Genomic DNA, 15,200 nt, shown 5'->3' with positions numbered 1-15,200 from the left:
CCTCTCTGGGTTTGTAGAGACCTTACAGATTTCCTTCCCTATTCCACATGCTGCCTCCTTGCTCCAGTTCCCTGTAATGGGATTAATCTCCAAACCCTACACAGGGCTGTTTCCCTCGCTTCTTCCTATTACCCTCTCTGAATTGGTGTCCTCACATCACTCAGCCATTCAACTCATTGTTTTTCCTGTTTTATGAGCCTAGCATGTGGCCCCAAATGTGTGACAGGCAGGAGCCAGCTTGCTGCAGCCATATCCTGAACCACCCAAGTGCCAGGCTCAGTAGAGCACTGACCCCGAGCCAAGCTGACAAAAGGAGAGGACTCTTTCACTCATGGCCAGTGAGTGTTGGACACTGAATTTGATCATACAGCTTCATTTGGCTTAAAGCAAGGGCAGAGCTTGTTCTCATCTGCCTTCAAGTGACAACACGGGTCTAACTCATGCCTTTTCTTGTCTCCTCTTCAGTTTTCTCTTGCTGCTTGTATCTTGTATGGTCAGGAATACAGAGAATGTGAGATGTGATAGTATCCTACTGAGTGTTTTCCTTCTTAAAACCTTTAAGAAGAACTGGAAAGGAATGAGTGACTTAGAGCATACTGCACCCAGTCAGGCAGCTGTGTGACAAGCATTGCCCTGAGAGACCTGTACATTTAATTCTGATGCTTGCAACTACCAGATCTTGGAGAGCTTCCTGAGAGGAGGCCTGCAATAATCAAGGAACTGTTCCTTACCTTGAGAGACAACAGAGTCTGGAGGCCAATGCAAAACTCCAGCATTTCATCATCTGAGAAGAGAGAAGAGACTGATCAGGCTTTCAATTATGTAATAGTGCCTCATTAAAGGAAGTGTTTCTCTCCTGTAAAAGGATATTAAATACAAGAACATCTGATTTATAAATTTTTATAATTATAGTCTCTTCAGTAGAAAGCAGATAAAAAATAACAAAGAGAAGGATAAGCTAAACACACCAATATTAACAAGCAGATGGTAACAGTGACAATAATAAATATCTCTATTCTGCCGCTCACTGATGAGCCTTTTAAGGAGCTTTTTAGTCCTGAATATGGTCAAAATGAACTTTACAGCTGATAAGAGAAAGAAACCATGATTATCATGAAATAAATTGGGGGGGGGTGTGATTGTTTTAAACTTAATATGAGATATCAGAAGCGTTTGTGAGTTCCCATAAAACTTACTGTGCACTGTGTAAGGGAAGGACAAAAGTCAGAAGGCAAGCAACAGGTGAATCAGGGGAGAACAAGCATGGGAAAATGGAGAGGAGAAGGGATAAGGGGGCCAGTCAAAAGCCTGCACATAATGGCTGCAGTCTATCTGATCTTATTAAATAGTTTTATTAAGGTTTGGGGGTTTTTTTTTGTGTAACTTGTCTATCCTAGTCATAACAGCTGCAAGTTTTCCATTTTAGCAAACATTGAAGATGCCAGGAGTTAAAGTGGTAGCTAAGGGGAGATTCCCAGGTCATGGAGTCAGCAGAAATCAGCAGCCACTTGTCATTAACACTTCCCATGTCTCCTGGAGGCCTGTTTGCCCTGTAAGCAGTGGCTGTCATTTATAATTTATTTATAACCATGTAAGTGAGAGCACTGTGTGCACAGGGAGATGTAAGACACAGCTATAGCAATTCTTCTCCTTCCAGATAGCATTTCCTTGTCCCATCAAAATGGGTAGTAGGTAGTAGCTATAGGGTAAATCCACCTGTGCTGGTGCTGATACAGATTCCCCATAAAGGGCAACAAGCAGAGTGGAAACCGGGAAAGAAGAGTAAGCTGGGGTATGTAAGAAAGAAGTTATCTTTCTAGATAACTTAGGAATGTGGGAAGAATGTGCATGAAAAGAGGGAGCAAGGGAGGCCTTGGAAGATGAACAGGACACATTGAATTTGGGGAAACATATTACAGCAAGAAGATAATGCTGGAAGACTAATAGGGAGAAAGAATGAAGGGGAAAAAAAGACAACCACGTTGTTTTCAGCATATGCACAGTTTGATGTAAATGAAGAACATGCAGCCTTAGTGCTGTTTTCTGGGCCTGCCTCAGTGCCCACTGGCCTGACCTTGTCTCCTATGGCTCCTTCCTTCAAAGGGTCCTGCTTCAGGACACTGAAGGACACTCAGCACTCTGGGGCTTCCTGGTTCTTTCAGGATGCTCCCTGCAGCAAGGCCAGGGGAACATACAGAGAAGCATCCTAGGAAATTAACTGTACCCTCTGTTACTTTCTCTGATGACTTCCAGCCAGCCAGAGATACAAGTGCCCATTGCATAGGAGAATATAAGGCACTAGATGATTAATCAAGCCATTTGCAAAATTTTATGAAAGGTCCATTTTAGAACCGAAATGAGAATTTTTCACATCTTTAGTTAAGGCTGAAAAACCATCTGATTTCTCCCCATTTGCAGTGTCTTCTGTCTTCCTTAAACCCTTCCTATGCCCTTTGCCTTTGGTTACATTGAGGGTATTCACTGTGTATGGTGATGTTGGCCTGCAGTGGAGGTGGCCACATCACCAACCTTCCACCATTTTATGCTTTTGCAAAAGTCTTTTAAATACCCTTGGCAGAGCAAGAGGGACACAGGAGAAACAAGGGAGAGGAGGGACTGGCACTCTCACCTACAACCAGTGCTGAACACGGCACTGTCTCCTGGCCAAATTGCAATTCCATATGTTCTACTCGGCCAACAGCGCTGGGGATGGGAGGAGAGAGGTCTTCACAGTCCATGGCAGACACTTCTTCCAGCCTGTGGGACACAAGAGGTGTTATTGCCTCAAGCAGAGGAGGTGGAGGACAACCAGGACTTCTCACTGATGGCAGTTCTGCTAGGTCTCACTGGGAACAGGCCCACAAGAGGGGGAATCTCTTTTGTACAGTGTGTCTGGAGGCAGATTCAACAAGCAAAACCTCACCACCAGCCACCAGCTGGGCAGCTTTGCCTTGCAGTACATGCAGACAGAATTGCACAGCTCTGCCTCAGAGTCTGGGGTCTGCACACAACTTTGCCAGTGCTCTTATGCCTGTCCCTGTAGCCCACCCTCTGCATCTTCTCCTAAACAGCCATGTGCACGTGCAGAACTGCCGGTAATCATCACTGGGGCTGGGAATCCAAAGTGCCTGTGTTTTTGCCATAGTTTTTCCTTGAGCCATCCCTCCTTTTATACTGTGCAAAGACTTACCCCAGCTGGTTGAAACATCTTTTGGAGATGAGGTTTGGTAGACACCCAGTGTTAACAGTCGCTTTCAGTAGCTGGCCTTGACACTAGAAAAAACAACAACAATAATTACTGTAGGCTCAAAATCAGCCAACAGCAGTGGAGACTTGGACTTTCTGAGCAGCATAGCCAAGATGAGGTGTTTTAAGCAGTAATCAGAAGGCAGGAGATTCATCCAAGACAATGGTTTGTGCTCTGCAAATCACTCTCAAACACTTCTCTTTTAATTTGTCTTCCTTCATTTGTATTTGATTGCCCAGACACTTATCTTAGTGACTTTGACTTAACAGTATTCCCTTAGAGATGCACAGTTAGAGAATTTGTTCATGAGACCCACATGGACTTTGTTAGCAGAGCAGTATGCAAAAGTTTCTAAAGGAATACAAGCATGTGCTAGTTTTTCTGGGTTTCATCTCTCCATTTCTTCTGGTAATGCAGGGAACAATATTCCAGAGCTAAACGTTTGTTCTCAGTAGAAAAGCTGCAGAGAGAGAAGCCTGAAGGTGAAGCAGGAGCACCCAGGATAAACACACCTAAAATAAACTTGAATGTAAGGCAGTTTCCAAGATAACTGGGAAAGCTATGTGACTCCTGAATCCAAGACACAACTTAATCAAGAGATTACTATTTTGTGTAGGGCTTACATCATGTTCCATCATAGCTCTATAAGGATATAAGACATGATGTTGCAATAGTCACAGCTGGTGTCATTTAGCAAAGGGGGAGAATGTGTCCTGCACCCAACTGACCTGTGCATGATTTTATTGGAATAGTTCCCAGTGCCTTGCTCATTTCATTTCTTTGCCCCTTTGAACATGAAAGAGAAAAGGAGATGTGGTTGCCATCTATTTTCTGTCCCCTCTCTAGAGAGAGGTCCTTAATGGCAGTCTTGAGGTGATGAAGTAACAGCAGGTTACATATATTTTAAGGGGCTGAAAACATAGGGTGATCAAGGACATCAGTAAGAATTAGGTTCAAAAAAAAAAAAAAAGAAAAAAAAGAGGAACAGGACTTAGTAGAGGAACTGGAAAAGATGGAGTGACTGTCATCTACAAAATACATCTTTATGTACAGTGACTAATCATATCTGTTCTTGATGGCCTAGTTCTTCAAGGTTCTGTCTTTCACCACTGCTCAAAAAAAAAAAACCACCAAAAAAAAAAACCCCCACCCCTAAAATTTTCCTTTTGGGAGGCCCATTGTATTCCTATTATCATTTCTGTTTTTCCTGTGATTCCTTCTCTTCCATCCACTATGGCACTCTGTGACATGAATCACTCAGAAAGAGCAATGGACCTGCCACTTTTCTACTCTTATGCTCAGTCCCAACAAGTTTAAATGCTTGATCACCTTAAGCAGATCAGCGCAGCTATGAGGAACTCAGTGCAGCACAGCAGGGTCAAGGAAAATGTCTCAATTTCTTATCTTAGCCTGTTTATGATTATTAATCATCACAGAGAGCTACATCCAGTATTTCCAAGATTTCATTTTCAAAAATGTGCTATCTGTGAGTAGTTATAAAGAGAAAGAAGAAGAAAACTCCTGTGAGAAATACTGGAATGTTGCAAACAGACAGTACCAACAGTGTCCCTTTCAATCCAAACCATTCTGTGATTCTGTGGCAAAATGTCTCCCTTCTGATTTTAGAGCTCTGCAATATCTGTGTTGCCTGGTCCTCCCTGACACATCAGCCCTGCCTGAAAAGGCTGTGGCCAGACTAAGCAAAGAGGCAAGATAAAGCACAGAATGCAGGTACATGCCAAACATTTGCCTCCACATCCTCTCTACTCAGAAACAAGACCTGGAGCATGAATAGCAATTGCTAAGGAATCACTTGGGTGCAGCAGACTTGAGATGCATGAGCTGCTGTTGTTAAATAAGCTTAAGCTGTATCACTAGGCAGATTACTGAGTTTTGTTTCAGGGCAGGCTGGGAAATCTGCATGTTAGAGACTTGATAGGATACAACAAAACAGTGATTATTCTGTAGAAAAAACATTTAATCTCATTGAGTGTAAACAGCTCTTCACCACTAACTATTTCCCTAGAGATCTCACCAGGAGCCTGAGGAAAGGCCTTGGTCCAGCATACCACAAATACAATGCAGGCAGCTCATAAATATTGCAAGGCTTCTTGGACTAGGAGGACTTCTCATCACTTTACCCACTCTCATCCCTACTCCTAAAATTTTCAGTCTGTTACTACCAGTAATCTTTATTTTTTATCTAAATGTCAATTATGGGAATTTCCAGGAAAGAGGGGAAGGGGGATCAATAAGAAGGATAACTATTTATAAAGAGCTGGGATTTCTGAAATTATGTCAGTTCTGAAGTCAAGAAGGTGCTTTAGCAAACAAAAGGCTGATCAATATCCCAGGTTGCTTTGGCATAGAGGAAAACTGGCCTTGTACAGCAGTGAAATCTTTCAGCATCTATTTCCAAGTCAACAAGAGACAAGCCCCACCACAAGAAATAACAGCTTGATTTTATGTTGCAGATGCCAGTTGTGACTAGCTTTCCAAAGTGTTTTTCAAAAACTGTCACAAAAAGGGGCAATTCTGCTAAAGTACCATCTGGGCAACCCACTAAGCAAATAGGATGAGTGACTGCAGTATATTATATTATATTATATTATATTATATTATATTATATTATATTATATTATATTATATTATATTATATTATATTATATTATATTATATTATATTATATTATATTATATTATATTAGGCTAGGTCTGTCTTTGATCTCTGGGACTTAAAAGCCCTTAGGTATAAGGCAACTAAAACCTGTTGGAGTGAAAGCAATTACTGCCTGAATCTCCACTCAGGATCAGTATTATTGAAGTCTACGTATATTTGGGTTTATTCCCTAGTCAAGTTCAGCTACAAGTCAGGTGATGCTTTTGTTACCACTTTGAGATTTTCAGCATACTTGTGTGTGTAACAGATTATCTTTTCTCAGGAGTCAGGGGGAAAAAAGACTTCTCTGGGGCTGTGCTCCATTTCTAATAAAAACTGCACTATAATCAAGCAGATATCCAAAAGGTATCAGCTCACCTCTCTGGTTCAAGTGAGCTGGCAGCCTGAGTCCTATTTCCTGCCACAGCTCTCTTACTGACAGGAGAGGCTTTTTGAAGTTCAAAAATGTGAACATCAAAAGCAGCAAGACAAAAAGAAGAGGAGGAGAGCTTGCCTTCCTTCAGTGTAAGATCAAGTGTGACAAACAGTGACTGGCTCCTAAGAAGGGCAGAAAAAGAGAGAAAAGCCTGTGCAGAATTCAGGGAGTGCAGCATTAGACCTATTTCCATGCTTGTGATGCTCATTAACCTTCCTCTGTGAGGGAAAATAAAATGTGGGTGACAGCTGGGGTTCAGTCCATTAGAAACACAAAAGGGAATGGCTGGTGGACTGTGACACTGACTCAGTTACTGCTCCTGGGATACAATATTTGTACTTGCCTGTCCTTTTGCATGCCTGGCAAGAACTCCACCCTTTATCAACACATTTCCTCTTGCCAAACAATAAGGAGAGGCTATTAAAGAAAAAGAAACACCTTTATTTGCTCAAAACCAGGCTCCAAGTAATTGGAGAAATTACACTGAGATCCATTCATCCTCCTAGTCTGTCCCCACGTGTGATTATGTTAACCCAGCTGTATTAAAGTCTAAAATGAAGGATAAGCATGCCTAACTGCAGCAGTAAGGCTGAAAAACAAACCAGACAGTGTCTTTGCTTGGTACTGAGATAAGATCCGGATCTAAGCCTTTCAGAAATTTGCTACCAGGCTATGTTCCTATCCTATGTTCCTATAATTTATTGTGCCAAATGAATTTTCAAACGTATAATTAATGTTTTTCTTGGAAGTGTAGCCTTTAGACTCAGATATGGGAGATGTTCTTTAGGACTGATAGCTGAACTAAAAGCAGCTTTAAAATGGGTTTTGTACAACAGGTCTGTGCCTTGGTGAGTCTCATATCTGCATGTTACTGTGCAGTTCTAACCATCCAGCCCTCTTTCATGGGCCACAGCTTTTGGATGTGCTTTCTTTAACTGCAGGGGCCAGGGAGTAGTGCTCTGCTGCGTAGGAGGATATAAGAAGAAAAGGGAGCTAAAAATACTGCTTCCATCAAGAGACACAGCTGTGCTAATTTGAAGCACAGTTAGCCACTTTCTGAGGAGGTCCTTTGACACCTAAGAGAATCAGACTAGACTGGAGCTAGATAAATGGAAATCAGCTTGGGGAACCTGTCTTCAAGTGATAAGGAGACATTCCTTGCTTCTATGTGCAGCTATAAAATACCTCATATCATGGGAAGGCTGGCCTTCAAAGGAAGGAGACGTGATTAAGGTAATATATCTTCAAATATGGGCAACTTGAAGGCATGTAGCAGAAAGGCTTTCCTCTGGCTTTTGAAAAACCTGCAACTCTAGGAGAAGCCATGCATGAAATCTCTTCTCTTTGGCTGCAGCTGGCTTCGCAGTTTATAACTCAGCATGGCCCTTGGGAGGGGGGCAGCTGGAACTCTGAGAATTTGCCATCACTGTGAAATCAGCAGCACTGTGTTGTTGCCTTACCTGGCACTGTATTAGCAGGGGTGAAGTCTCTTTTCTCCTGTCCTCTCCCTTTTCCATCTTTTCATCCTGGTCCTTTGCCAGCGGAGATTGAACCCGTGCAGACTGACCCCTGGCCTCGACTCGCAGCTTGTTCAGGTTGCCTTCCAAGAGGCGCCGCTGGACCACACTATGAGGCTGCTGTCTCCATCACAAAGAAAGAGAAATCCCAGCTAAGTATGGAGCTAAGGACAAGGACATTTACTAGCTCAGGAATGCAGGTTGCAAATGCTTGACTCAACTGATTGCCCTGATGAAAGACATTCTTAACCAAAAAGACTTGCTTTAAATCACAATTTATTTTTTTTTCTGTAGCCGCTAATTCAGTGTTAAAGTGTTGAGATATCTGTGACAGGCAGGTCTCTGGGATGCAATTATTGGAGTAGAAGAATATGCCTGGTGCATGCTCTCCCCACACATCTGTTCCTTCAGCTAACCATGCACTGGAGTCTCATTCCTGTTCAGCATAATGCAATGCACTGCCTGCTGGGTGTGTGCTGACATCCCACCAGGCACGTTCACACCTTTCAGTGTGGGAGGGCACAAGGAATGCAGCATGTGTGTGATGTACATGTGGGCAAGAAAGCAGGACTGCAGATATTTTAGGTGTACAAGCAATTATTGGTAGTGAGGCAGGAAGCTCCCCGAGAAGAAAACTAAAATGAGCTTTTAATGTTCCTTGGAGTCTGTCTCTTCTCCCTGCCATCAGATGCTCTAGATTTTGCCCAGTATTGATCTGTTCAGTCCCTGCACAGTTACTGAATCAACAAAGTGCAACACCAATGAAACAGGTGCCTGTTGGAGGTAGCTTTGTCCTTTCTCCATGTACTCAGCCCCATGGCCCTTCTGCAGGAGAGCAGCTGCTCTGAGCTGGCCATGGCATATCCAGCAACAACTGCCTGTTTGAAGAAAGGCAAACAATCTAAAGGGGTTAATGTGCTACAGCTGAAACTGTTGCTTTTATCTTTCTAAAGAAAAGGAAAACATTAATTTAGTTCCCAGGTGGTGCAGCAGTTTGCTGCAGGATCTTGTCAATGGGCAGGCCAAACACCTGAACTAGATCAGACCTGCCAGTGAGCTGGGCTGCATTAACCCCACAGGTTACTTGTGTTTTGGACTAGCTTCATGCCTGACCTGAGAGCTGAGGCCAGAGAGGTGTGCAAACTGCAATTTGAAGCACTCTGACTTGTCAGATTTGCCCAGTGGTTGGTGCAGGATGGCTGTCACTGGCTCTTTGGTCACACTCAGCATTGCTTTTTGCAAGATGCCTGTCATGCCTATGTTTCCCTGCCACTCAAGGGGTGAGAGTCACATTAGTCACATGCTGCATAAGAAACATTGCAGCCATTTAAAAAGTGGGGTAAAAATATCCCTCTGTTCCTGGTTTTTTCCAGCCTACTGTGCCGGCCCACAGCACAGCTGGCCGTTGTGCTTAGCTCCCTAAATACTCTGAGCACAGTGCCAGTTTGGCTGCCAGCTAACATCTGGGCCATGGGAAAAGGGCAGGGAACAAACAGCAGGTCTCCAAATTCCCATCCTCCCTCCTACCTCTCACAATCTGGCATGCAAAGGACCTTTCCCTCTTCCTGCAACCTTTCCCACAGAACAAGCAAGCCCTCTGCAGCTGCCACCTCTGTCCCCTTCTTGTCACTCAGGCTGGGAAGAGGCCAAGTCCTGGTGGGGATTAGCTAAGCTTTGGGATTTTGGAGGCATCTGATTCAAGAGCAGACTCACAGGGCCCTGTCTATCTTCTCTCACACCAGTGATATGGAGAGACTGTTGTAGCTCTTGGACTGGTCAGAAACAATTAGATTTTGAGGAAGGTAAGAGAGGATATTGTGAGTGTTGTGGCCAGGAGCTGGAAAGGATGCCCTCCCAGGCCACTTGGAGGGATCAAAGAAGATTCCCAGTATAACTTAGGAAAGGTTCAGTTTCTCCAAAGTGAAACCTCTGGGCTTTGGTGTGATCAGTGACATTGTATGATCTGGGGATCTTGATTTCTGGGAGGTGAGAAGTCAGGTTTTCAGACCTTCTTGGTACTTCCAGAATATTTTAGCTCTTGTAGCTACTTATTTTTTATTTTGCCATTAAAAAAACAAACCCAAACTGATCACGCTTTTTGTTGCAAAGCTGGAAACATGAGGTCTCCACGGAAATTACTCATTAATTGGAGGCATGATGGGCCCATCAAATCACAGGCACTGCTGGATACATCACATAAACTGAGTGCACACCCAGAATACACAGAAAAGAATAGCAAAAAGTAACAGCCCGTGACTGCAAAAGAAAGCAGGTATTTTATTTTAAATTACATGAGGCCCTGTTCTGATTTTAGGGCATGGAGCTGCCACAGCTGGGGTCTTTGGCAGTCAATGGAGACCTGTTTTGGGGAGTTAATTAAACTTTTTTCGCAGTGCAAGTGTTATAGGAGTCAGGGGTGTTTTTCTCTCTCTCTCAAAAAACCAACTCTCCAGCACTTTCTACTGCTGCTTCATTTTCATTACATTGCTTTTTTGTATTCCTGCCCTCCACAAGAGAGCCAAATCAAATTAGGAAAAAGATGGGGTTTTCATAGTGCTAGAGAAGTGCCTAGAGAAATAAGCCAAAAGCATGTTTTGGACTCTGATTTGCAGTGCCCAGAACATCGCAGCAGTACCACAGTGTCCCATCAAGTTGCAGGAACTGCTGCAACTCTTGGAAATCTAAGACCTGGTTCTTCTTTTGCTCCAAGTTAAAGCAGAAACAGAGGTACCACACTGAACCCAGATATGGCACTATGTGCACTTGGTACAGCAGCTGTGCTTTATTTTGTGCCCTCTAACACTAGAGCAAAATGTCCATGTAAGAAAAAACATGTCATGCTTTATTCACTGCTCCCTAGGTCCATGGTGAAAATGTTTCAACTATTCTGTTATGGACCAAACTTGAAGTTTGCAGTGGGTTGCAGTAACCAAATGCTGCCAGCATACAGTGAGTTCTCCTGCCTGGAATGGTTAATTCCAGCAGGAGAGCTGCTTGTGGCAAGTGATTTAGACAGGGCCTGTCTCGCTCAAGGAGCCCCTTGGGGCTTCAGGGTGCCAGTTGTCACTTTGAGGCAGGGTGACAGGAGTCAAGCCCAAAGCAAATAGATAGCTGTGTTCCCCCTTTGTGGCTGAGGTCAGCTAACACACACTAGAAGGCTCAGAAGTGGCTCGTCTCCATACCCTGCCCAGGGACAGGCTCAGGTCATACCCGGCTGTGCTCCTGAGGGGATGTTTGAGCTGCAATGCCACAGGCTGTCAGGGCTCCAGTGTGGCCAGAGCTCCTTCCCCACGGGGAGGAGAGTCCCTGGTCCTCGCTAAGCCAGCACTGATGTGACAGCGCTCACACTCCGGCTGTGACTACGCAGGGCTGGAGGGACAGTCAACAGCAATCCCTGCTGGCAGCCGGTGTGAGGCTGAGGTGACAGTTCGGGGGTCTTGGGGGAGCCACCCTGGACCCTGCCATGCCAGGGATCACAGCAGCTGCTGAGACAGCTGAGGAAGCTGCAGGGAGGGTGGTGGGAGCAGCAGGATGTGCCAGCACAGGAACACAGGGTGATGACCCCTTGTCTGCAAGCCACTGCACCCCAAGGTTTCAGCAGGGAGGATTAGCTGGAATCCAGTGGAAGGGACCTGCCAGTCCCACACACATGTAGCTCTGTGCTGCTGTGTGCCTCGGGAGCTGGGAAATGACTGGAGGCACACACACGAGATCATCTGTGGTGTTGCTGTGATTTTCTAAGGGAAGCACAGACTGCAGGGAGGGGCGAGGTCTTTAACAACACCCACTGCCACAGATGGAGCAAGTGATTGTGCCCCCATCACAACCAGACATGAGCCCTCTCTTGGAAAAATGGTTCAGACCTCTACAACCTAGAGCAGTTTAACTCTATAGTGGAGAGAAGTTGGACAGCAAAACTGCCAGAGCAAGGAGAATATGTGTGCAGTTCAGCCAGTAATAGATCCTGTGGGAATCTGCTTCCAGCCTTGGGGAAGCCCTTCCAGACCACAGGCTGCCAAGGCTCCTGGAACAGACCTCCCTCCCTGATGCTCCCTGATCCACGTCACCACAAGGAGATGCCCACAAGCCTCGCACCGGTGCCTCCTTCCCAAAGGAGTCATCCAGAGTGCCAGGCACTGCATCTGCCTGTGTGCCTGGTTTGCAGTCCTGACCTTTGCTTGCCCCTCTGTAAATCCAGAGAGCGTGGGCAAGAGAGACAAATGCAAAAAGGTGACAAGGACAAACATAAGTCTCTCAGTTTCATGAATTGTATTTCCCTTCCTGCCGAGTCCAGGAAGCATCCTGCTTTTGAGCTGGACCATGCAGGAATATATGGGGGTTTTCAGACATGTCCCACATGGAAATATACATGTCACATGAACATATATAGGTACTGGCTGAATGGAAATTTGGATTCTGGAGAGTCCTTCCAGTCCAAGTCTCCCTGAGCAGTTTGATTCCTGTGGGGAGACACAAGAAGATGGATGCAAGCAAATGAGTGACTAATTCTTTCCCCTCATCCTGACCTGTTCCTAGATGATCCTGAAGGGAAGTTTCATTTTTGCTGAACCTATGATCCTTTCACAAAGCCTGACAGCAGCTCCCACCTGAAATGAAGGCTATTAGGAGGACTCCCTCCCAAAGGGGATCCCAGTGGACTCACCAGATCCTTGGAGGTGCCAAGTCTTGTCAAGCCATCCAGGGGCAGCAGATCAGCAGAGTCCTTGTGCACAAACTGGGTGGCCTGTTTGAGGCGCCTCTTTTGTTGCAGAATAGCTTTGTTCCTCAGCTCCATCTCACACTCCTGTCGCTCCAGGTCAGGAGTACCCTCGCTCTGCTTTTCCTCCTGGTCTCCTTGTCCCAGTGGCGGGGGACAGCTCTTTCTTGTGCTCATGGTGAAGATTCAGATGGAGCAGGTCCTTCTTGGTATGCTGTGGTGTTCCCTGAACTCGTCTCCTGGTGTTTGCCCTCTGGAAGCTGACTCAGTCTCTTATCTCCTTTCCCTTTCCCCTTCCCCACGGCTCTCCTTCTCTTCCTTTCTCTGCCTTTCCTCCTGCTCTCTTGGTTATAACTCACCCATCTCTAAAGAGTCTCGGTGCCTGTTTCTTCCTCTGTCCTCTCCACTCCTCCGTGTCCCTCTGTTCCCTCCTCTTCCTCTCCTGCCCTGGCTGCAGCTTTGCCTCCTCCAGTCCGTGGGTCCCTGTCGTAATAGAAAAAGCCCCGCGTCAGAAACCGCTCTCCATAAATCACGGCGGAGCCGGCAGGATGCTCCGGCTGGAAAAATCCAGCAGCAGCAGCAGCAGCAGCAGCAGGATGGCCCCGCTGCTGGGGGCTGGCCTTACCTCGGCGGGCGGCGCGCACGCAGCGCGCGTGTCCGTGTCCGTGTGTCCGTGTCCGTGTGTCCGTGTGTGTGCGCCCGCCTGTCCCCGGCTCCGCGGCGACAAGCTAAACCTCTGCCAGCGGGCTTTGACGCATCTCCGTGCCTCTGTAAACACTGGCAGCGACTCGGGTCAGCCTGGAAGGTGATGCAGTGGCTTGGTAAATGGAGAGAGCATCCTCCTGGAGGCTCCTGGCAGGCATGCCCAGTCTCATTCCTGCAGAGTGCCGTGCCTTTGCAATAGGCTGCGCTGAAGGATTTTTCTGTGTAGCTTGAATGAAATGCTGGTCCGGTTTCTGCTTCCAGCCAAGGCAAATGCATCGTGCCCGACTCTGCCCTCATTTTCCCCACACTCTATCGAGAGCAATCCCCTCTGATGCTGCAGAAGCCCGGAATCACTGGCTTGTTGATACCAGCGGACTTGGCACCCTGTTTGTACCAAAAGGGTGCTGACACTGCTGCAGTGTGGCATGTCTGGACCAGAGCAGACATCCCTTCTTCTCAGGGGAGATAGGACATGATAGAGCTCTCTTTTTCAATGTTCTGTCTCCATACTGGTCTGCTTGAAACTATGAATTTTTACTTGAACTGATGCTGTTTTGTTTTGATCCCTTTTCTCTGGTTAATGCACTACCCTGCTGAGTGCCAGTTCTGATATCATGTACAAAGGATGAACCAAAACTTTACTCAGCTGTGAAGCTAAAGGCAGTATCACATTTCCAGGAAAGCCTGCAAGGGGTGAAACAGCTTTTGTGTGCAACATAGAAGGAATAGCAACAACTGACTACAAAAGTTACAGCAAAAGGCCACTTTCTGTCGCTCCTTTTATTTTCTATCTTAGTAGTATGTAACATTCCAGTATTACTGATACCATTTATTTCTGTGTTCTAAATTGTGTATAAAAAAGTGAGTATGCAATACTAAGAAGCAAGTCCAATAAAAGGTACTATGGTTTCCACCAAATCACAGCTCTAGATTTGTCAGGAATAGGAATAGAAATACATTCTAAATGCTTTGTACTCCAAGGCCAAACTTCAATACCATAATGCAGGCTGTGTCCCAACAAGAGCTCAGAGGTGTTTTTAGCTGTCCTTATCTATCTGTGAGTCAAATTAAGACAAGAATTTAAGAAATGGATATTTCCAGGGAAGCTGTGTTTCCACAGTCTAGCTTTCTTGCCTGTGGGTTGCTCTGATTCCTGATTTACATATTCTTTTGACCTTCTGTAGCATCAATGAATATCCTTTGAATCTTGTCATCAAATCCTTTAACCATCCATGTAAACCAGTACTGAATCATGCACCTCTGCTCTCACACAGGACCAGGAGGTGCTTCCCCTCCTGCTGACTGTGAATAGCTCAGCAGGCCAGCCATGACAGGGCAGATGATGGTAGCAAGGGCATTGCCAAATTTCTTAATGCCTCAGAATGGACCCTAAGTCTCTAAAGTGCTACAGAACATCTAAGGACTGGATCACCTACATTTCCTGCCTTGAAGCCTGTGGGCAGATTTACACAATTTTTGATAGGATCACCTCCCACCCTGGATACATATGTGGGAATGAAGAGAAGGGAGCTCCCCTATTTCCCAGTCCCAGCACCTCCTTGCAGCTGACCATCCTTTATTAGTTTATTTTGCATGGCTTTCTGGAAAAGCCTAATCAGAATTGGCTTGCCTTGCAGCTGGGCTGGAGCCATTGCTTGAGCAGTTTTGCCTTTGGGTATCACCAGTTAGTCCTGGTCCCTAATTCATCAAGTGTTTCTCTCTTTGTTCCTCAAATGGGAGTAATCTTCAAATCTGGTTTAAAGCTTTTTCCCCTCCTTCATCCCTTCTGCTTCTAAGTGCAGGTGACTTGAATTTTTATATCCTGTCATGTGTTAGTTCCTAGATCTGGCAAAAAACCCCAGCATTTTTTTGGGGGTGAAATCAGCTAAGGTACTATCTTCTCCCTTGAAAGGCATGATA

At 45.5% G+C, this 15,200-nt stretch overlaps 1 protein-coding gene across 1 annotated transcript in view; it reads right to left on the bottom strand.

Moving 5' to 3' along the window:
* NRIP2 (nuclear receptor interacting protein 2) overlaps positions 1–15,200 on the bottom strand; it is a 21,308-nt gene extending 6,108 nt beyond the window's left edge. Inside the window, exons 1-5 of the mRNA XM_079298864.1 lie at positions 12,522–15,200; positions 7,802–7,978; positions 3,191–3,273; positions 2,630–2,757; positions 732–784 (exon numbers count right to left, since the gene is read on the bottom strand). Coding sequence (XP_079154990.1) covers positions 732–784; positions 2,630–2,757; positions 3,191–3,273; positions 7,802–7,978; positions 12,522–12,752 — 672 coding nt within the window. The 5' untranslated portion in view covers positions 12,753–15,200. The remainder of the gene's footprint in view (positions 1–731; positions 785–2,629; positions 2,758–3,190; positions 3,274–7,801; positions 7,979–12,521) is intronic.

The sequence above is a fragment of the Erithacus rubecula genome, assembly GCF_903797595.1.
Source record: "Erithacus rubecula genome assembly, chromosome: 1".
In the NCBI taxonomy this organism is placed as follows: Eukaryota; Metazoa; Chordata; class Aves; order Passeriformes; family Muscicapidae; genus Erithacus; species Erithacus rubecula.
This window is presented reverse-complemented; position numbering and strand designations above follow the sequence as displayed.